This window comes from Equus quagga, chromosome 8 (genome assembly GCF_021613505.1).
Source record: "Equus quagga isolate Etosha38 chromosome 8, UCLA_HA_Equagga_1.0, whole genome shotgun sequence".
Taxonomy (NCBI): domain Eukaryota; kingdom Metazoa; phylum Chordata; class Mammalia; order Perissodactyla; family Equidae; genus Equus; species Equus quagga.
In genome coordinates this window covers 113,954,399-113,978,214 of record NC_060274.1, presented here as the reverse complement: position 1 = coordinate 113,978,214, position 23,816 = coordinate 113,954,399, and the positions used below count along the sequence as shown (strand labels likewise).

General features: G+C 43.5%; 1 protein-coding gene across 6 annotated transcripts in view; it reads left to right on the top strand.

The window, feature by feature from the left end:
- LOC124244035 (solute carrier family 23 member 1-like) overlaps positions 1-23,816 on the top strand; it is a 73,522-nt gene that overhangs the window by 6,364 nt on the left and 43,342 nt on the right. For 4 of the 6 annotated variants that reach the window (XM_046670246.1, XM_046670247.1, XM_046670244.1 and 1 more), the window contains exons 3-6: positions 2,751-2,908; positions 15,752-15,911; positions 22,131-22,312; positions 23,248-23,368. In XM_046670246.1, the coding sequence (XP_046526202.1) occupies positions 2,751-2,908; positions 15,752-15,911; positions 22,131-22,312; positions 23,248-23,368 (621 nt within the window). Of the gene's footprint in view, positions 1-6; positions 40-2,750; positions 2,909-15,751; positions 15,912-22,130; positions 22,313-23,247; positions 23,369-23,816 lie in introns of those variants that run through there. The other 2 variants (XM_046670248.1, XM_046670245.1) reach the window with 2 other exon arrangements.

The following is a 23,816-nucleotide window of genomic DNA, read 5'->3' as shown; positions in this document are numbered from 1 at the left end:
GTCCCACCATGGTATCTCTGCATCCTCTTGGGGATCCAGGTAATGCCACCCAGCAAACACTGGGTCCAAAGAGACTCTGCCTCAAAAGCCACATCAGTGCACACCCGGGTCAAATTAGTCAAGATCCACAACTTCTTTTGCTGATATTGTTGTCTTCCGTGTAACTGAGCTCTAGGGGGGCTCAGAGCTCCTCTGGTCTCTTTCTGTCCAGGAGTTTGGGGGGCGGGGGAGAAATTAGCTAGGAATCTCTCTCATGCTGGGCTGATAGGTCACATCAAGAACACCAACTGGGCCATTGTTTGTTTTTTCAAGAAACTAATTTTAATTTATTTGATTGGCAACAACTAAAAAATTTGTTAACCAATGCTTGGGAAATTTTGGGAAGCGAGCTCTCTTGAACACTTTCGTTGGAGTGTTATTTGCTGCAATCTTTCTGGATGACAATTTGGTGATTTCCATCAACATGTAAAACACATATACCCTTTCACCCAGTTCCCAATGCTTGAGAACTTCTCTGTGGATGTGCTGACAAGGCTTGTTCAGATCAGTACAAAGAAGTTCTTGTAACATTATTGGTAATAATGAAATCAAAACGCCACAACAAACAAACAAACCTTAGAAACAACCAAAATATCCATCACAGGGAACAGGTTAAATAAATTGTGACACATCCTAACAAATGACTTGTTTATCGAGCTCTTAAAAAGAGAAAGATATATTTATCTTGCAGTTAGAGAATGTTCCCCAAGTTATATTGAATGAAAAAAGCAATGTAGATAACTATATATAGTATGATCTTTTTTTTGTTAAAAACAAACAAACAAAAAAGGGGTACAACGGTAGAAATAAGTATATGTAGTAACTTCATATGTTTTGAAGGATTCACAAGAAACTAATATATGTGTTTAGTTTTGGGAAGAGGAACTAGGAAAGGCAGGGTAGCCTTCAACTTTCATTTTTTTATTGCGCAACTTTTTATAGGATAAATTGTCTAATTTCATAGATGCGTTTGTTTTACTACTACAAACTGTTCAGTATGGGACAGCAGGAACGTGATAAACATTTTTGTTTGCTTCTTTGTGCTTTCTATAAAATAAGAACACATGTCATAATATTTTTAAAATATTATGATGAGCTAATCAAATGGATAATGTAGATATTTTATTGTGAAAGGATCCTGAATTTTGTCAAGTGCTTTTTCTGCATCTATTGAGATGATTATATGATTTTTATCTTTCATCTTATTAATGTGGTGTGACATATTTATGGATTTACATATATTGAACCATCCTTTAATCCCAGGGATGAATCCCACTTGATTGTGGTGTATGATCCTTTTAATGTACTGCTGAATTCAGTTTGCTAATATTTTGTTGAGAATTTTTGCACCTCTATTTATCAGGGATAGTGTTTTTTCCTATTGTGTCCTTATCTGACTTTGGTTTTAGAGTTATGCTGGCCTCATGCAATGAATTTGGAAGTGTTCCCTCCTCTTCAGTTGTTTGGAAGAGTTTGAGTATTGGTGTTAATTCTTCTTTAAATGTTTGGTGGAATTCACCAGTGAAGCCATCTGGTCCTGGACTTTTCTTTGTTGGGAGGTTTTTGGTGACTGATTCAATCTCCTCACTTGTCATTGGTCTGTTCACATTTTCTGTTTCTTTGTGATTCACTCTTAGTAAGTTATATGTTTCTAGGAAGTTATCCATTTCTTCTAGGTTATCCAATTTGTTGGCCTATAATTGTTCATACTAGTGTCTTATGGGTCTTGTGTTTCTGTTGTATCAATTGTAACGGCTCCTTTTTCATTTCTGATTTTATTTGTTTGAGTCTTCTCTTTTTTTTTCTTAGTCCAGCTAAGGGTTTATCTTTCCAGAAAGCCAGTTGATCTTTCTATTGTTTTTCTGATCTCTGTTTGATTTATTTCTTCTCTGATCTTTATTATTTCCTTTTTTCTGCTAAATTTGGACTTAGTTTGTTCTTCTTTTTCTAGTTCCTTGAGGAGTAAACTTAGATTGTTTATTTGAGATTTTTCTCTTTCCTTAATATAAGCATTGATTGTTATAAACTTCCCTTTTAGAACTGCTTTTGCTGCAGCTCATAAGTTTTGGTATCTTATGTTTCCATTTCCATTTGTCTCAAGGTATTTTTTGATTTCTTCTTTGACCCACTGGTTGCTTAGGAGTCTGTGGTTAATTTCCACTAATTTGTGAATTTTCCAGTTTTCCCCCTGTTATTGATTCCTAGTTTCATACCACTTTAGTTGGAAAAGATACTTGGTATGATTTCAGTCTTCTTAAGTTGGCTAAGGCTGTTTTGGGACTTAATACATGATCTATCCTGGAGAACGTGCTCAGGCCTTCCTGGTCAATGGTCTTGCCCTCACCTTCTGCCTTGTTTTAATAATGAGCCTCTTGCCTTGTTCTTATCCTTGTGGCCCTGTCCTTGGTTCCTGTTATGTCCACCTGGGCTGTGTCTCTCCTTTGGTTTCTACCCAGAATATCTGTTCTCAGCACTAGAGTCCTGCCCAGGGTTTGCCCTGGAACCCCAGACCCTCTGGCTGGGTCCCTGCTTCTTCCTGTCAGGTCTTCCTAGTTTCTACTGTTTGCCTAGATCTTTGCCTGTCACTCATGGCCGGGCTCCTCTGAGACCAGAGATGGAGCTCTTGGCTCTGGCAGTGGCAAAGGGAATGAGGGTGGAGCAGGCAGCCACAGCATCTACATGTCCATCTACTCTCTCTGCTCTGCCCACAGCACTTCCTTACGGCCCTGGGGGGGCTCGTGGCAGTGCCGCTCATCCTGGCCAAGGACCTGTGTCTGCAGCACGACCCCCTGACCAAGAGCTACCTCATCAGCACCATGTTCTTTGTCTCTGGCATCTGTACTCTCCTGCAAGTCTTTTTCGGAGTCAGGTAAGTAAAATCCTCCCCATGGGTTCAGACTTTTACCTGCCATTGTATCAGTAAGTCTTGCTTGGCTTGTAGCAGGAGAGGCAGTTAGGAAGCTGGTGTGACATGGTAGAGGGAGCACAGAGCCAGGAGTCAAGCCTGGGTTCAAGTCCTAGCTTCAACACTTCCTATCTATATTGGCTAGGATTCTTGGTTGAAGAACACAAATCGAAATTAATTTAGGCAAAAATTTGTTCATTATTAACTGATAAGATCAAGCCAAGAGAAAGGCAGAGTGCATTGTGCATCAGGAACATGTTGAACCAGAGACTCAATGCGACTGGGACTTTCTCTCCATCTCTTGTCTCTACTCAGGTCCGCCCCTAATATTTGTGAGACCCAGGGCAAGAGTACAAATGCAGACCCACACACTCCGTGTCTAAATATCAGAGAGGTATAGACCAAACTTACAAACTCCTAAAGAAAATATGTTCTGATCATCCCACCTGGAAGGCCAGGTTTGAATTAGAATTCTCTGATTCCAGGGCCGGCTCCGTGGCCGAGTGGTTAAGTTTGCGCGCTCTGCTGCGGCGGCCCAGGATTCGGATCCTGGGCGCGGTCATGGCACCGCTCGTCAGGCCACGTTGAGGCGGCGTCCCACATCCCACAAGTGGAAGGACCTGCAACTAAGATATACAACTGTGTACAGGCGGAGTTTGGGGAGATAAAGCAGAAAAAGAAAGAAAAGATTGGCAACAGTTGTTAGCCCAGGTGCCAATCTTTAAAAAAAAAAAGAAGTCTCTGACTCCTTCAAGTTCTGCTTTGGAAACTTACAGCATGGGGAGGGCTGGCTCCAAGCCTGTGGGCTTCTCCCTTCTCTTCCCACCACAAGCTTTGCTCCAGATCATAAATGGTCTCACATGCGTGAATGTGGACACCCCAAACTGCACACCCAAGTTCCATCCACCCCACCCCCCGCCAGATTCCCCAAACAGCTGCCCCTTGGCCATCCTTCAGTCCTAGGGGGTTTGCACACCAGCATCACGGTCAGCCTCCAGCAGGACAGACCTGGGGACGAGGCCCAAGCAGGCTCTGGAAGAGGCTCAAGGGTATTTGGACAGAGAATTCTTGGGACTAAAATGAGAGGGGCACACAGACTTGACGTGGGTAGAGCCCCTTCACCCCGCAGACGCCTCCCCAGAGGAGGCCAGAGTGGAGCCCGCTAGAGCATCAGGCTAAGTGCAGGGGGCTCTCCTCTCCTAGTCTGAAAACAAGGCTGTCTCTTCATTACTCTGCCAGTGCCCGTGCTTCATTCTCACAGACACGCTTCCTGCACGTGTGCATAGACAGGGCTGCTGGCAGGCCTCACACTAACCCCTCAACAGCAGGTGAGTACCACTCTGGCTGGGCTCACATTTTAAAATTCCAGGGGAGAGCTCTGATTGGCCCAGTTTAAGCCAAATGCCCAGCCCTGGACCCACTAGGGCAGCAAATATGACAACTCCCATTTGGGCAGGTTTCCCAATGAAGTGAGAAAGTTCTGTTCTGAGTAGAGAAGACAGCAGACATTCACTGAACCAGATATGTGCTCTGGGATCTGCCAGATGAGGCTCATGATAATATGTGCCCTGCTCCCTTACAGTGTCATTGAGATAATCAATTGTTATTATCAGTGGAGTCACCTTTTTTTTTTAAAACCATCCAGTCTTTTAAGTTCAGTATGCAGGCTCATAAATTTAGCCAGAATAAAATGGGGTCCTATTTCTCTGGAGCTGGCCTGGACAAAACTGTGAACGAAACCTGGAAAACACATGTTTGGAACATTCCCTCCTCATTTCCACACATCCTGTCTTCACATTTTCCACCACCACCCCCGGCCCTGCCTGCATTGCACACCACATGGTGTCTCTTTTGGGTCACCATCTCCTCAGGAAAGTCCTCTCTGTGGGTCCTCCAGACCTTGCCTGCTCACCTGCCACACCCTACATGTACACATATCATGTACAAAAGAAAATAGTATTAAATTGAAAAAAATCACAACAAATTCCATATGTTTAAAAGCAGATAAACACCACAATTTCCAAAACATACCTTGGTATTTTTCATTTTTTGACTTTCTCATAATCCCCTATAATACAGTTTTCCCCACATTTTATAGTTGCATACCCTTCAGTCCCCTCTTCATTTCACAGAGAGAAGGATAGATAATTCAGTCATTCCTCTAGCAGGAGTCAGTCCAAATCTGTTTGTTATGACTGCTAGTTGGGACTCATTATCATGCCTTCACATGCAAACTGTAGTACTGCTGTAGCTTTGTGCCCCAAAACACAGGAATTCTGACCAATTCTATGGCACATGATTCCTATCAATGTTTTATAAATGCACGGTGCGTTTATCATTGTATATGCTGCGTTAATAAGCATATTCCCGACAGGAGAAAACTTCCATTTTGCCTGCACGTCAATGAGAACCAGACCTTCTCCAGTAATTTGGCGTAGCTGCTGGTTGGCCAATTTGCCACAGACTAGCTTCTGAATGCATACATTACAAACCTTGTTTCTCATGTACCACCCACATGTGTCAAGTGGCAGGTGCTGTAGGGCACATTCAGATCATAATGTGGCCTCTGGTCCTGCACCTTCATGACATAGAATGAGCTGGCACACTGGGAATAGAGTGTTGCTAGAAACCATGATTATTCCAAGATGGCTAGCAATATATTAACAACACTTGGGTCTCGAACCATAAAATATATCCCACTACATTCAAACTAAATTTATCCTGACTCAACTCCTCCTTAGCCAGATCCTAAAAGGGCCCATGGCCCTTCAAATGCCATCTGATGCAAGGGTTAGAGTTAGGGAGGTGGTGGTGGAAGGACATAGTAGTTATAGACAATTGTGGCTGAAACCTTTTACTTTTGCAAATTTTGTGAAGGTGTATGGCTAGTGAACACATTGCAGGGCTCCTCCCTGGGCTTTAGAAGGAGCCATGCAAGTGAGGGGCCCGTCACTCTGAATCTGCTTTGATCTAATCTGTGCCAGGCCTGTATCAGCCCTGGAGCTGCAGAGGAACATGGAAAATCTTCCCTACAGTGTGCTTCTGCCTGACCTGTCTTAAGAGAAAATGACTGGACACGAAAAATTAATACCCATTTATTCCTTATCAATTATCTGAATCAAGCTCCACAGGTGTAGGCTGATACGGGGTTGGCCCATTGTTTCCAGGACAGGCTGACTGCAGGCAGCATCCAGAGGAGAATATTCCTTCCTACCGTGGTCTTTTGCTAAATCAAGTCAAGGGCACTTTCCACAGTGCTTCCTTTGCAAGTCATGTCCAGGAGCTATGCCAGTGCTGAAGTTCTCCCATTCTCTGCCGAGGAGTGGGAGACTAGCACCTACATCTTTGGCAGGTTATTTCCCTTCTCCCTCTATCTTCTCCTGTCACCATCTCTGTGAGCCAAGATTTCATACAAATTCCCCATCAAGAACCCAAAGAGGTACAGGGTTTGGTCTGGTCTGTCTCTTAGGCCCCTAAGGTCCAGGAACCCTCCCGTCTTCCCAGGATTGGCCCCTGGAATGTCAGATGCTACAGTAGCATTAGACAGGCCTTGCAGCAGCCTGCCTGGATTCCCAAGAACCCCTCAGCCCTGCCCCAGCTCCATGGAGAGTTACAAATACAAACTCTTCTGCATTAAAGGGAAGAGCCCTTCCCCTTAAACCTGAGATGGTGTTAATTATCCTTATGGAAAAGCTTTGAGCTTGGAAACTGGAGGCTGGAATTCCAGTCCTCACTTCTGTGCTGTGGGAACTTGGACAAGTCATTGATGCTCTCCAAGGCTCAATTTTCTCATCTGTAAGATGAAGGAGTTGAACTATATAATATCTAAAAGCCCCTTACATCTCTAATATTGTAGACACCCATGATGGTGACAGAGAAGATGAGGAAGTGCCATGTTTCAAGTGAATAATCAGTAGTAAAAGTGCCTGTGGGCCTAGCCTTCTGGTAAGTTCTGTAAGAGACACAAACTAATCAGGAGCTAAGGTTCAAAGAACTTACACCCTAATTAAACATGCAAAGAAAGAGGGAAATAAATCATGCTAATGTCATTAGACTGAGGTGGGGGCAGGGATATACTTGATTTTGGTTCTGCCCATGAAAATGGATTTCCACCTCAGATGCTAATGAGTAACTGCCTAAGATATTACAGATTGTAAAACCTTACTGACAGCTTATGAATCAAAGGCCAAGTCGATTTGATTATCAATTATCAGCTAACCAGGATTATATGGTGTACTTTTCTAGATTAGAAACAAAATGTTGATGTTGCAGTAAGATTTCAGAACGTTTTAGTACTTAAAACCATGTTAAATAATCAAAAAGGAATGGTAAGAGGCCATCACTGCTGCTTCTGATATGAGAGCTCATGAGCGCCATGCCCAGTGTGGGGCAGGGAGTGGTAAGCCTTGGCAGCGTTGACAGCTGCTCCCTGCTATGACTTTAGGGCTTTCCTCGCTCAGGTGCTCACCTCTGAAATTCCTGGAAGGGCATACTTCACCATTCATTTCAAAATAAGAGGTTAAGTTTGAAAGGCAATCACCAGGGGGAAATCTAATATTGACTATATGTAATTCTGGGTTTTAACTCCATCTCTGGAATTATTTGCGACTTTACCAGCTGATTTCTTTTTCTGGAGTGCTTCCAGGTGATATGACTGCTTTTCGATTTTCCTGGGAATATCTCAAGTGTGGAGCAAGCACTCCCGCCACAAAGTGTTCGCTTGCATGCAGTTTCGCCTGAGTCAGCCCTGCCCTTGGTCCTTTTCATCCACCTACTTCCCTGTGGGCCGAGCCCCGCCGTGTCCTAGCTCTGCACCTGTCCCTGGTTATGCAGAAAGGCCACACCCATCACAAGAGGTCTGCAGCCACCTTGCTCCTGCCCTGTTGACAGCTAGGTCACGAGATGTGCCCTTGGAGCTCTGGCTGGAGCAGCAACAGTGGTGGCCGTTGGGGTGGAAGAGTGACCTGGCCCTCAGACACATCAGAGGAGGGAGAGGGGTTGATGTGTCCCAAAGAGGGGGCTGGTGCTTCTGCTTCCTGTGGGTTTGAGTTGGATGGTTATCCACAGGGAAGGTGCGCGATGGGCTTTCCCGCAATTTAGCAGGTCCTTACCTGCTTGCTGTAGGGAGCCCAGTAAAACGTGAACAAAGTGCTCTTTGTCCAAGAGCGAAGTAGTTGGGGCTCTTGGGGTGCCCAGGATTTCTCAGAACCCAGTGACCCTTTTAAATTCAAGAAGAATTCATCAGTCCCCTCCTACATTCCTGAGGCTCTGCTCCCCATCCTGACCTATTTCAAAGAAAAGTCCCTTTGACATTCTCTTTTGCCCACTCATTGGATTGGCTCCAAGAAGGGGACGTCAGAATGATGTCACAGGTGAGATTGGATTCCAGTGACTCAGATGCCTCTGTTCCCAACTGTGGACCTCTTCCCCATTTACCCACTGGCCCCTCAAACTCCACATGGCCCCACCCCAAACCTCCTCAGGGTTCCTGGTGCCTGTTCCTCCTCATCCCTCCAGGTTCCTGGATGCACAGGACATACTGCCCTGCCCAGTGGGGACTTAGTGCTCCCTCTCCTTTCTACTCCTGACAATATTTGCTTTTCTTTTCTCTCAGAGTCCACACATTTCTGTGAAAAGGAACTGTTTTTTAATTTTTGCAAAGCCTTGAGTCTTAAATTAGATAATGCACATAAAGTGCTTAGCTCAGCACAGAAAATCTATTTTTCACACCAAGAAAAGGATTGTACCATACAGACAATTTTGCACCCTCCCTTCCTTTTTTAATAATTAAGAAAATTTAATTGTGGCAAAAAACACTCCTCCCCCTTTTATAAACATATGCAAAGCATTGTAAATATCTTTCAGTTTCAATAAACACACTTCCACAATAGAACTTTTTAAAAAATGATAACAAAGTATTCCATATTCTAGAATATATAAGTATATTCTGGCTTATTTAACCATTTCCTATTAAAGAACATTTAAGTTGTTTCAAGTTTTTCACTATTGTAATAGTGACCAATGTAATTCATAATTATGAGAGGTGTAAATTTTATATGTACTGATAATCATTTATCTAGTTAAAGACAGAAAAAGAACTGGAAGAAATGTTATACATTTCTGGGTGATATACATTATATATGAAAGGTACATATTATATATGTGCTGATAAAGTTTATCTAGTTAAAGATAAAAAGAGGACCAAAACAAAATTTTGATGATTATTTCTGGGTTGTAGAATTAGGGTGACAAATTTATTCTTTATACTTTTCTTTACTTGCCATTTGTTTTTCTTCAAAGTCCATGTGTTGCTTTATAACTGGGAAAAATAAAAACCACTTAAAATGTTATTTTAGAAAAGTATCAGGGTGTGTTTTGTGAGCTACACCCTTTGAATCTGTGCCTGAAAGCAAAGGTTTAGAAGGCTGCCCATTACCTTCTTGGAAGGGGGCCAGGGAGCTATGGAGCAAGACCCCTGCCTTGAGATAACTTATGACAATCTGCAACCTTTGTCACCCCACCTGCTTTTATCTTTGTTTCCCTGATCTGTTTCCCTGTGATGATCAGCATTAAAGCCCCTAAAAACAAGAAAGGGCAGGCGTGCATGTATTCGGTGCAGAACAGAAGGAAGGACTGGAACAATGGCCCGCAGTCCACCGTCAGTTCATGGGGGAGGGGACAGGTGTCAAAGGCACACTCAGGGCAGTGGGTAGCGACGGGTTTAAAGAAGACAGATGAACAGGCTTTCCCTCGCCACCAGAGATCTCCCCGTTTTCTTCCAGGCAGAGGCAAGCACTCTCATCCCTCCAAGCTGATTATTTAGGCATTTTCCTCCAAGTCTCTAACTAACACGCCTCTGTTTTAGGCATTCCTGGTTGATGTGCCGACATGGATGAGTACAATTTCTTTTTCTCTCACAGCCTCTCCCTCCCACCACATACAAGCACATTTCCCATCCTCCTGTTCTCCTACATTCCCAGCACAGATCACTATTCGGTGCTTACGTTATGATGACTATGATGATATTCAGATCTGAATCACAAAGCTCCTTTCCTGCTCAACTTTTTGTTTACCCTGTAGCTAAAATCTTTCTTGTTTTTAATATGCTTAATTTTCTAAGTTCTTACTTCTAATTCAATTTTAAACTCTCTTCTTGTTGTCTGAATCTCTTCTTAATAATTTCATTCACATCGCACAGTCAATCAGGTTCATCTTCTTGATGAATTTCTCCTGGAGCCCTCTGACTTGCTGGAGTTTGGAATGGTGGCTGCCTGTGCCTGGTGCTCAGCTGTCATCCTCAGATGCCTCTTCACCCTCATGCTGGGAATTCCCTTCATGCCAGTTCTCAAGTCTAGATTTCTTGTTCCCATAGCTTCCTCTTTCTTTGGTGGAACACAATTATCTAGTAGCTTCCTGAGAAAGGGTACATGGGAGGTAAATTTTGTAAGAGTTTGTGTAAGTGAAAATGTGTTGATTCTTCTGTGACACTTGATTGATAGCTTTGCTTGGTATAGAATTTTAGGTTGGAAATAATTTTCTTTCAGAATCTTGAAAGCATTCTTCCATTGTCTTCTAGCTTCCAATGTGATTTTAAGAAGTCCTAAGCCTATATGCCCTTCCTCTCTCTCTGCAAGATTTTGTACAGGCCCAAGTTGTGCTGGGTTTTCTGTCTATTTAGCATTTAACTGGGAGAGGTCTTTTAGTCACAGTGTCTAAGTCACAACATCAACAATGAGCATCCTGTTGCTAAACCCAGTAGACTTCCTCTTAGTAATTTTCCATCCACTGACCCCCACCCTGCTCCTTGGTGATAAATTCCCACATTTCATGTTGTGTTGGAAGTTGAGCCTGATCTCTCTCCCACCACAAAATCCCATTGTAGAGCCCCTCCCTTGAATAAAGTCTGCCTTAACATCTTTAACAAGTTTCATGAATAATATTTTCTTTAACAGGACTACATGAGAGCTCAGAGAGAAGGGTTGAGGCTTAATTTCCCAATACTTCCAAAAGTTTAGATGTTCCTAGTTGATGGGCCAAAATGGGACTACAAAGAGAGGAGAAAAATGTCCCACCTAATCGTTAGCATAAATCCTTCAAGTAGATTTTTCTTAACACAAGTCCGGTTGTCACTTGTCCTTATAACAAACACACTGTTGCAATTTGGCCCGTGACTCAGACTTTCTCATCAGGGCTCCCCCACTTCCCAGCTGAACCCTGCAACTGGCTTCTTCCTGGCATCAATTTCCTCATACACAGACAGTACAGTGTCATCCTACCCACCCTGAAGTACTCTTGAGGTAACGAAATGAAAATGTTGCGCAGTTTTTAAGTACTCTATAAACTTAGATGTTAATATGACCCCCAGGGACACATTTCTGTGGCTTTGCCAACCTAAAATACTAATCCTATCAGACTTTTAGGATACATTTCCGAGGCTGCAGATTTTGACATTTTACTTCTTCTTAGAAAACATGAAAGTCACTGTTGTAAAGGAAAATGGTCGGGAGTTTTCTCTTGTTTGTACGTAAGCAGACTGATGAGATGGTGAAGGGTGGAGAGAGGAGGAGGATGGACAGAGAGAGTCTGCCCATGTTTCTATGGGATGTTGTCAGGGTGGCAGTGGAGATTTGCACCCAGACTCAATCCATCTGAGCCCAGACTTGCTTTGTCTGCAATGATTCATGAGGCTGGCTGTGTGTGAGATGGGGTAGGGAGAGGGAGAAGGAATAGGTGGAAAATGAAATTGGAAGGTCTGAGTATAGAGTGCAAGTCAGGTCCTTACTGTAACATATTTGTAAGTCCCTGTAAACCCTACTTGGAACAAGATGAAGTGTAAATCAACAGCTAAAGTTAATACTTGTTATGTTGGGACTTGTGGCACATTACTAGAGCACATCCTCCAAATAAAATCCAACAAAAACAAAAAAAGAGATAGAGACAGTGAGAGAGAGAGAGAGAGGATCTGAAATTGATCCAACAATACTAGGATGATAAGCTTCAAAATAATTAGTAGATCCAATAAAAGCAACTCCATCCCAATTGATATATGTTGTGACACCATGTGAAGAGAGCTATACATCAGATATTAACCCTTAAATGTTAACATAAGCCCCTAAAGTAGACAGACACTGTCTACTTTAAGAACTAGAACAGGGGCTGGCTCCTTGGCTGAGTGGTTAAGTTCACATGCTCTGCTTCAGTGGCCCAGGGTTTTCCTGGTTCAGATCCTGGACGCAGACATGGCACCACTCCTCAAGCTGTGCTGAGGCGGTGTCCTACATAGCACAACCAGAAGGAACTACAACTAGAATACACAACTATGTACTGGGGGGCTTTGGTGAGAAAGAAAAAAAAAGAAAGAAGATTGGCAACAGATGTTAGCTCAGGTGCCAGTCTTTAAAAAAAAAGAAAAAAAGAGCTAGATCAGAGGAAATAACACAGAGGAGTAAAGTGAAAGCTGTGAAGGGCTGTGCAGGTAATGCCGTGCTACCTGAGGGGCTGAGAGGATGCCACAGAGCAAGGGGTCATTGAGGCAGAGATGCAGCCTTGGACCCACCCAAGCACCTGGAGTCCAACAACGCAAAAGAAAACAGGGATCATAGAAGACAAATCTTAGAGAACCAACCTGCAAGAAATGGAAATCCAGAAACAACAGTAAAAACAGTCTCACATGATAACATCTGTTATTTAAGGGAAACATTAATAAAATGTCCTGATGTGCACTACATTCTCAGGAAGTACCCACACATTTCAGAGGAAATAAGAATGACAATTACTGCTATTTATTGAGCTCTCTATGCCCTAGGCATTGGGCTAAGTATTTACATATATTTTTTCTTCACAGCTACTCCTTGAGGAGAGTCTGTTGTCTTTACTTTACTGAAGGGGACACAGGCTTGCAGAAGTTGGGCAACATGCCTGGGTCACACACTAATAAGGTAGAGCCAGATTTAAATTTGCCTTTGGTCTATGCCATGATGTTAATTGGTGTCACAGGGCAGTGATGACAAGTGAGGAGACCCAAGTACTTGTCCTAGTTAACTCTGTGACCTTGGGCCCCAGATCCCCTATCTATAAAGTGACAAGGCCAGGCTGCATACATTTCACAGGCTCTTCTAGTTCTAAGTTGTTGAGGTTTTAATCAACAGGCACGTGTATAATAATAGTGAATCATACTCATGGGAAAATTTAAAAAAAAAAGAGTTGCCATGGTACCAGATAAATTAATATGAAATTTAAAAGAGCAACGAGATACACATTAAGGTCATCATAAAAGGTAAGAGAGATGCTAAACAATGAAAGCCTAGTAATGATACTGGTACGTATATCCCAAACATGTACCAGGAAAGTGTATAATGGAAAACCTAGTAGAAATGCAGGAAATATATGTCGATCTATCTATGTATGTATCTATTCTATCAATCACTTATCTACCTCTCTCTCAAAAGGGTACCAATAAGAAGTTATGGGAAAGAAATGGGAATGCTAACAAAATGAAGTGAGGAAAGAGAGGACTCAATGGAAAATGGAGTTGGAAGGTCTGAGTACAGAATAATGGGGGAAGAATTTATTGATATACTGTGTGAACCTAAAGTTAAGACATGATAATACACTGAAGCAAATAAATGGAAAAAAATTCATCTTGCTCTTGAACATAAAAGGTATTTAGCAATACAAAAAGGCACAAAGTCCATATCATATTATCCCAAGTACATGCAATAATCTTGAAAGAAAATAACACGAACAGAGTTAGAAAAGTGCTCAGCTACTTGAAAATTTTGAAATACTCCCTTAAATAATTTCTGAGTTAGGGATGAATTCCTACATACAATAACAGAAAACACTTTTTAAAAATGAAAAGCTCACTATTGTAAGTAAAGAATTATTATAAATATATTTTGACAGTATTCAAATTCTATGTAATGAATAGACAGCTTATAGGGAAGGAAAAACACATGAAATCACATGAATGAGTGCACATCTTTCTTGACTTAATGAAATGCAAATTAACATTTGTTAGGGTTTCATTATATGCTTATTAAACTGAAAAAAAGTAATAATAATAAAACCCAATGTTGGAAGGATTTTTGTGGCACCGGCCTCAGCGCTGGAGGGATAGAAAAAAAAAATACTGAATCCCAGCCCTCATGGAACCCAGTAATACCGAAATGGCTGAGGCAGTGGTGGCACACTAACGTGGTGGGGTGTGTGTAAGCCTCCCTGAAAGTGCTTGCTAAGGTGTTCAAAGCAATCCCTGAGAGGCAGTCAGGGATATACATGGTTAGTTAGTACGAGGACTAACAGAAATGTGTAACTAGAATAGCACTGGGAGCTTTTTCCCCCTCACTGTGGTATTCCCAATACCTGGCACCCAGTGCCTGCCACCACAGCAGGTCCTCAAAAAACATTTGTTGAATGAATGAAATGTGCATAGAAAATTACAGCAAAAAATTAAAACACAAGTCCTATATTATGTACTCTCTGGTTATACCTTTATACAAAGATGTCTATGTTCATTTTAAAAGCTCAAAAGGAAGTTTGCAATGATCTAAGTATAGCGAGTTTCCCTTCTCTGTCAAGGTACTTAGATTCATAATTTTTAAATTAAAAAAAGTTATTCACACATACTCATACCACCTCCCGTGTGTTCCTGCCCTATGTGTGCAATGTATTCCATTCTATTTTGGAGTGTTATGGGTCTAGATTTATGCATCTAGATCAGTTGTTCTTGGCCCCGGCTGCACGTTGGAATCACCCAGAGCTTTATGCACTCGCCCTGCTGGGGCGCGCTCCTAGACAAGCCCGTTAACTTGTCTGAGGGTGATGCCTAGGCATCGCTGATTCCAATGTTCAGCCAGGACACAAAGGCCACCTAGGCAATAAAATTCTTTCATACACTTTATATTTTATTGCATAAAATGTGTTCAGTCATTCTCCAGAATAGTCCTTTAAGCTGTCTTCATGGAATCCTGAGTTCAAAAATACCCAGCTAGTATTGTTAAGAAAAAGTACTTGACCAGGGTGGGCCATGCTGACAAATGCAATCAAGAGGCTGGGGTACCCCTGTTCCATCCCCACTCCTCCAAATTCTAGCATCCAGGGCGGGCAGACTTAATAGCTTCTGACCTCTAGTAAGAGAGGGTTGGTGGAGGTTGACTTGTGAGGCCGTGTTCACCTTGAAGAGAGGACAAGCCAGGGAGGCACTGCTAGAAGTTCTCACAGAGGCCAGAGTGAGACACCGACCAGGAGTGAGAGGGGCCTGGATGGGGGACACACCCTGACAACTGACCTCTGTCCTCTTCTGTCCATGTGATCAAAAGGAGCCTGAAGGTGGAAGTCTGGGTCTGCTGTTCAGTTTGAAGACACAGAGGACTCTGGCAACCCAGACTCTAGGCTGTGCATCTCTTGTCAGTGGGGAACTCCACATGTGTGAGCTGTGCTTTGATCCTTGGTCCAGGGAAGATTCTCTGGGACTGGGGTAGACAATGGCACCCACTACCTGTGTTTGCTGAGCTCTGTGCTGTCTCCAGACCTTTTCCTAGCACCTGACTCTCTCCTCCTGGGCTTGCCTCTCCAGGACTGGGGTTAGGTCTGCTTGTCTTTCCCCTCCCCACCTCTCCTACCTGTCCAAAGTGTAGCAGAGTTCATGGGTCTGACTTGGAGCTTGGCAGGAGTTCCCTGTAAACTGAGGACAACAGGGGTCATGTGTTGCCTGGAAATTGAGGTAGGACTTGGGATTAAAAGGGGCCAGTGACGGACTAGTACTAAAGGATCTTATGGGTAACCACATCCTTTCCCCTCCTCCAGGCTGCCCATTCTCCAGGGAGGGTCATTTGGTTTTGTGGCGCCCTCCCTGGCCATGCTTTCCCTTCCTGCCTGGAAATGCCCCGAATGGACACTCAATGCCAGCCAGGTGAATGCCAGCTCTCCTGAATTCACCGAGGAATGGCAGAAGAGGATCCGAGAGGTAATGGGGCAGGGGAAGTGGGTGGGAGGAATGGAGGGGTACTCAACAGGGGCTCCCGAGATGACTCATTTGTTCAACTTTCATTGTTCAGCTCATGGCTGGGCAAGATTCCCGGCTTTAAAATACTGCTGTTTTTTCCTGTCTTTTAATTATAGCCATTTTGACCTGAGTGAGGTGATATCTCATGGTAGTTTTGATTTGAATTTCCCTGATAGTTAATGATGTTGAACATGTTTTCATATACCTGTTGGCCATCCATATATCTTCTTTGGAGAAATCTCTGTTCAGATCTTTGCCCAATTTTTTAATTGGGTTGTTGGTTTTTTGTTGTTGAGATGTATGAGTTCTTTGTATATTTTGGATATTAACCCCTTATCTGATATATGGTTTGCAAGTATCTTCTCCCAGTTGTTAGGTTGTCTTTTAATTTTGTTGATGGTTTCCTTTGCTGTGCAGAAGCTTTTTATTTTGATGTAGTTCCATTTGTTTATTTTTTTCTTTTGTTTCTCTTGCCTGGTCAGACATGGTACTTGAAAATATGCTGCTAAGATCGATGTCAAAGAGTGTACTGCCTATGTTTTCTTCTAGAAGTTTTATGGTTTCAGGTCTTAAATTCAAGTCTTTAATCCATTTTGAGTTGATTTTTGTGCACAGTGTAATGTAATGGTCTACTTTCATTCTTTTGCATGTGGCTGCCCAGTTTTCCCAACACCATTTATTGAAGAGACTCCCTTCTCCATTGTATGCTTTTGGCTCCCTTGTCAAAAATTAGCTGTTCATATATCCAACTTATTTTAAATGTAAAGGGCAAAGGAGCATTATTCGAAACAGTAATTTGTATTTCTGCCGCCATCTTTCTTTTTGTCCACTGGGAGCCCTTCTTAGCCCATTCCCTTGCTTCTGTTGGAGGAAGAGATTTTGAGTCATTCTCTTCTATACTTTAAATAGTGGGCAGCAAAAGTAACACTGTTAAACCCTCTTGTGTTTCCTTCCCCTAGGTACTTTCAAATGATTTAATAAGTGTATTGTCACTGGATCCTCTCCATTGGTTAAGTTTCACCCTGAACACACTGGAGTTTCCAATCTGGCCCATAAGTACCAGCAGAATTCCAACAATTGAACTAAATTGATTTCTATTATTTCTATCTTTTAGGGAACATGACCAAATCCCTAGTCCTGGGAAAATAAGGCTTCGTTACCTTCTCATTCCTCCACCCATCATTTAGGACCTGCTACACTGACAACTCACTTTTGTGCCCCACAGTTTAGCTTCACATTATCCTAGCCTGGAAAGCCAGCCCTTTGTGCTTCTGTCTCACACATTTTGTTGGTTCAAGCACATTCTAATTTGCAATAATTTCACTGCTTTTCCGAAGTGATATGACACACGAAAAGATCACTTGATATGGTATTTCTTGGTCCACTCCTGTCCTGTTCAGGCTGTGAAAAGTGATCCTTAAGCTGTTAGATAGATAAATTGATATTCATGTTGGTCAATCTGGGTCACCAGCCTTCTTATAGTAGTCTGGGCCAGGGCTTCACTTGCAGAAGAGGCAAAGCTCAGTTCAGAAACACTGTCAATACCAGTTTAAAAAATGTTCGAATCTCCCATGTTCTGTGAAATGTCCAGTATGGCCAGCCTACCAGCTCTATGGTGGGCCATGTATCCTCATATTCTCCCACCAAAGGCACATGCGCCCACTGCTATTGGCAATGTGGATCATCACGGGCCACATAAGCAACTTCAAGTGGAGATGAGGATTATGTTGTTTGTGAGTCCATGTGCCTGTGGCTTGTGGCCCAAGGTGTCATCTCCTGGGCCTAGTGACTACATTCAAAATCATACTTCTCTCTTCTTTTTAAGACTGAGGGGCATCAACATGAACTTCCAGTAATGGAAATTTGAGTATAAAGTCCTATCCTACAAGAGGTGATATTTCAATTGAGCTTTCTGTGATCCGCTTGCCAGACCAAACTGCTAGACCATCGGCCACAGTCCAAGAATCTATATAATTACATAGGGATAATTCCAGGTATTTATGTGTGCAGTCAGTCACATCACACATAACTCGGACCACTGGCTGGATTTAGACGTGCCTTACTTCTTCCATCAAGGTCCTTCTGTGGAAATGCTATTGTTACCGAACCTGAAGTGAGTTCACTCACCCGTTGCACAGCAAGCCAATTTCTGACACCCAGTGTGGTGGAAGAAAGTAGGAATTTTATTTTTACACAGCGCTGAGCAAGGAGAGAGGGCAGCTAACGCTGAAATCCCAAACTCCCCGAAAAGCTAAGAGGAAGGGTTTTTATTTGGGGTTTTAGGTAAAGTTGCTGGTCAGCAGCTTTCCCACCAGCCTGTATCTCTTTGTGGGGAGGAGATGATCCAGGTGCTTGTCCTTGATGGTGTCAGTCTCCATGGAGGATAGTGGATTCTGGAGCCAGGAAGCCAGAGAGTAAGCAGGGAATGAGTGTTTTGGTTTTAACCCCATATATGCTGGGTTTAATGTGGGGAAACAGATATCAGGGTTGGTATCACTATACTCTTCCAGTCTCAGACTTTCTCAGCTGGGTGAGCAGCACCTTTAGCAAGATTCCAACCAGTGCTTTTTGAACTCGAACTCAAAGACTCACACAGTGGCATCCAAGTCTGTGTTGCTCGAGTTAGATTATCTTGTGAGGTGGTGTCCACCCCAGGGGAGAGGGGACTGTCACTTGCTTATGGATCCTATGAACCCATCCTGGGTAAAACCTTTTCTTCTCCTGAATATAACTATTTCCCTTTAATCGCCCCTTCCTTGTTTGAATATTTTCCTGACATCAGTCAAAATGTGATTGGGATCTCTGACCTCAGAGTTATTTGGTGACACTCAGTAGTGGTCTAATTCTAAACAGTGCCCGGTAGAAGACTAGTTAGCAATGGTCTTTCAGAGGGAGAGTGGTTGGGTAGCTGCTCCAAGCCACATCCACACCAAAAGCCCCATGGCAGAACTGAAGCATCTGGCTTCTCTCGGGGTCAGTCCTCATTCAGCATGCACTCCACCACCAACACTTCCGATTCCTCAGGGAGCACTGACTTGTAAGATCACAGCAGACAGTCTGGGCCAGGACTTGTGACTCTCAGCCAACACCTTCTGCTGTTCTTCCCTCTCCAAAACAGCCCTTTACCCGTGCCTGTTCTCTCATATGCAGTCCAAAAGGGCACCCAGATTTGGGTGAACTTCAATAATCTCATCAAGTCCTTGTGCTTCCTTTTTATCTCAGGGTGGACCCAGAGTTAACAGGGCTTTTTTAAAGAACTTTTCCATGTAATTCCAGAGCAAGATATAGTTAAGAATTTCACTTCTCAGGGTGGTGGGCCCTGGATTTTTTCCAGGTTGACTGGTTAATCTCCTAATATTGTGGGTTGCACTACCTTTTCCAAATTAGGCTTTTTTTTTTTTCAGTGCAGCCTAGTTTTATTATTTCATCATAGAATGAATCACAGAACACATGTAGTTGGTGGAGGCGTTCTTTTGTTTTTGTTTTTTCTGTCCTCCAGGGATCCTATACTTGGCATTAGTAAATCCAGATTAAAACCAAGCAAAGAATGAGAAGCAGGGTTGCCTTACCCTGCCCTGCTAGATGCCAGGGGCGGGATTTCCCTTTCACTCAGCCTTCCTGAGAACTATAATTCCTTAGGCAAGAATCTCTTACCTTCATATTATCCAGGAAGACAGACCTGACAGGGAAATCCTTCTCTTCTCCCACCTGAGCACTTCCTTCCGCTGCTCAAATCCTCCCTGTGTTCTGATGAGGTGTCTGCCTCCACCACTGCAAGGGCACGAACCATCACCACATTCAGAAGCAGTTACCCTGTGTTTTGAGGACACTGGGCAAGAGTTACGGGAAAGAATTCCCCTGGGGCTTGAACAGTATTAGTCATGAAAGAGATGTTTAGGGATATGGGCCATGCTGCGCCTGCACTGAGCACCGCATCCCAAGGGTCAGAGACACCATATTTTCTTTAATACATTTACGGTTTATTTTTGTGTTTGTGATACATGGAGTCTTCTAAGGTGAAAGTCAGCAAACTATGGCTCTTGGGCCACATCAGCCTGTGGTCTGTTTTTTTACTTCCCACAAACTAAGAATGGTTTTTACATTTTAAAAGGTTGTTTAAAAAAAGAATATGTGATAGCAACCACATGTGGCCCACAAAGCCTGAAATATTTTCTCTCTGGCCTTTCAGAGAAAAACTTTGCCAACCCATGCTCTAAGACACAGGGCCCAGGGAAGGGCTTCTTCCTGCGCAGGGCTCAGACGGTAGTCTCTACTACTTTTTCCACATCACCTCCAAGTGTCCAACACAGTGAGCCCAAACCCGCAGTCTTCTCTGTGGTATTGTAGCTCCCTCTGCTGGTCCAATGTTTCTCCAGTGCTGTGACAGGAAAAAAAAGTTCTTATCAATTTCACCCTCATTTTATTAATTGACTGATTGGTTGGTTAAATTCACTGAGCTAGTCTATCAGAATTTAAGGTACATTCACCATATCTCGCTGAGTTATATAAGTCTACACACCTCTCAAGGCTTGAAACCACTGATGGTGGCAGGCCAATTGTCCATCACAATCCCAGCCCCAGATGAAAGTGATGTGAACACAGGACCAATAGGAATGTCCTCACTTAACAGATACAAGAAGTAAAGGAGAGGTAAAAGTGAACAATGACTCTATTTTAAGGAAATGGTGGTAGCAGAAAAAGTAGAAAACCATGAGAAGAGATGGCAAGTTCAGTTTTCAACAGATTAGACCAATTTAAACTTCACCTTCCAGTATCATGGTAGTTTTTATTTATGTACTTATATATGCTTATATGTAAGTGAAATAAATGACAGGAATGATACAAGTGATGAGAGGGAGAAATTAGAATTATTTTGTTATTGTAAGGTGCTCACACTACCTATGAAGTGGTATAGTGTTATTTGAAAGTGGACTTAGATTAGCTGTAAATGTATGTGGCAAACTCTAGGGAAACCACTGAAAAGTAAGAAAAAGAAGTATAACTGGAGAGAAAATGGGATCATACAAAATGCTCAAGTAAAACCACAAAAAGCAGAAAAGGAGTGGAAGGCAGAAATAGGAACAAAGGATAAGGGTAACGAATAGAAAAGAGTAACAAATATAGTTGATATGAACCCAACTATTTCAATAGTCACTTTCAACATCAATAGTCTGAATGCATCAATGAAAAGGCAGAGAATGTCAGAGTGGATCAAAAAACAAGACCCAACTATATGATGTCTACAAGAAACCCACTTTAACTAGAAAGACACAGATGGATTAAAAGTAGGTGGATGGAGAAAGATATACCATGCTAACACAAATCGCAAGAAAGCGGGAGTCACTATGTTACCTGCAGAAAGAGAAGACTTGAAAGCAAGGAAACTTTTCAGGGATAAAATAGAATGTATAACATCCAAACCAGTAAAGTAAAACAGGAGAAGTAAAGCAAACTCTATCAGTCCAAGAGATCAAGGGCTGGCAGACTATAGTCCAGGAGCCAAATCTGGCCAGTTGCCTGTTTTCGTAGAGCCCACATGCTAAAAGTGGTTTTATACTTTAAATGGTTGAAAAAAAATCAAATTAAGAATAGTATTTTGTGACATGACAAAATTACATGAAATTCAAATTTCAGTGCCTGTAAATGAAGTTTTATTGGAACAAGCCAGGCTCATTTGCTTACTGCTCGCTTGGAAAAGTTTTGATAGAGCCCATATTGGCCACAAAGCTTAAAATATTCACTATCTGGTCCTTTACAGAAAAAAAAAGTGGCCAACTCCTGCAATAGAAAGTAGTTTCAATAGAAAGAAAACAGAAAAATAAAGCAGCAAGGTATTCGATACACTGCTGAGTGATGCTCGTATTGAGTCATCATCATCATCACTGTGATCAATAAATAATTTTGAAGGCAACTCCCTGAAAAACTTCCCATTAAGTGAAAATGTCCAACAGCTTGTTGGAAATCCACAGCTGGAAGAGGAGCGAGATCAGAGCTCTTCTTTCCTCGGTTCCTTTGGGGTCCAGCTTTGCCCCTGCACTGCCTCTGAATGTACCACCTAGGGCTGACCAGATCTAGAAGTGGGCTGCAGCAGCTGGGCCTGTCATGGTGGCCTGGGCTGGACTGGGGCCCACAGTCCTGCTGCAAGCTGTGAGGGGCCTGAGCTGCACTCTTCCTCTTCAGTTGCAGGGTGCCATCATGGTCGCTTCCTGTGTCCAGATTCTAGTGGGCTTCTCAGGCCTCATTGGCTTCCTCATGCGCTTCATTGGCCCCTTGACCATTGCTCCGACCATCTCCCTGGTGGCCCTGCCTCTCTTCGATTCTGCGGGCAATAATGCCGGGACCCACTGGGGGGTTGCTGCCATGTAAGTACTCTCTGGGCAGGGAGTGGCATCAAGTTCTCTTTGGTGGAAGATTACCCAGGAAGAATAGTAAGAGTGCTTGCTGTTGGCAAACTCTTGTGCTTTAGAAATACTTTCATGAGCATTATGATACCTTAAGAAGCAGGAAAACTGCTACTTCTAATTTATTACTCTTACTACTTATTACATTATTAGTACTCACAGATGGTGAGTTCATCATAGGCAGTGTATAAGAACACTTGATGTACTGTTCATGAAAAGTTGATACTGCTGGTCCCCTGCCTCCTAGGTTTTCATTGAGCAAATGTTTGTAAACTTCTTTCTGGCCCCCAAGAGGGCTACAAAGACATGGCCCCAGCTCTCAAGCATCTTGTAGTGTGTGGGAGAGAGACAAGACTGGGATCCACATACCTATGACACCAGGAGACAGTGATGAGAGTCGTAGAATGACATGCACGTTCAGGGGAGCGGGTGAGGACAGCCAGCTGGGAGGATCAGGAAGGCTCCCTGGAAAAAGAGGCTTTAAGCGTTTAAATGGAGCTTTGAATGGAGTTGGGGATGACACTGGACACTGTCATTCACTCTGCCTCTTGTGGTCTGACCACAAGGACCTGCAGAATGACCTGGGAGAGAAGGCCTTCTCTGCCTCTGGCCTCATTGGCCCCACCTGCTGGAACCATTGAGCTGCTGATCCCCAGGGACTAACAGCCTCCCTTCCCACTCCTCCCCCTCAGCCACCAGCAGCTTCTGGAAGACAACAGCCCACCCTTGCAGAGATGGCAGGATGCTGCCCGTGCTGCAGAGTGGGGTCTAGATGGGACCCTCCCAGCTTGGCCATGGCCCCGAATCCCAGAGACCTGTGGTAGCCCAGCTTTCAGGACCCTCACTCGGGATGAGCCCCAGCTCACCAGCTTGGGTGTGGTTTGTTTCTGTTTCAGGACCATCTTCCTCATCGTGCTGTTTTCTCAGTACCTGAAAAACGTCGCAGTGCCCATACCCATTTATGGACGAGAGAAGAAGGGTCACACCTCGAAGTTCTACCTGTTTCAGGTCTTCCCTGTAAGAAGCACTCCCCACCCCCTTTCATGCTGAGTTGACTCACCTGGAGAGTGAGGCACAGCCTCTCGCACTCCCAGATGGCCCCCAAAGCAAGTGCTCCCCCATCTGCAGTGGCCTCTCCTCCTCAGCCTTCCTTCATCCACCAGAGAAGAGAAGGAGGCCGAGAGAAGGCCGGCAGCCTATGGGGGCACTTCCTGACCCTTGGTGGAATGCCATCCCATGTCCTACCTCTATCCTTCTTTCCTCGGAGCAGAGAACCCTGCTCTAGGTCGCTGCTCTGGGCTCCAGTGTGGGACAGCCTTCTCACTTTCCCCGGGCCGTCCTCATAGCAAGGTCCCAAGAGACACAGCCAGCTTCACCGCTAATTGCACAAAACTTAGGACCAAGTTGCATAGATCAGGTTCTTCTCTGTGGCTCATGGGTAGTCCAAATACCCCCAGATAAGGAT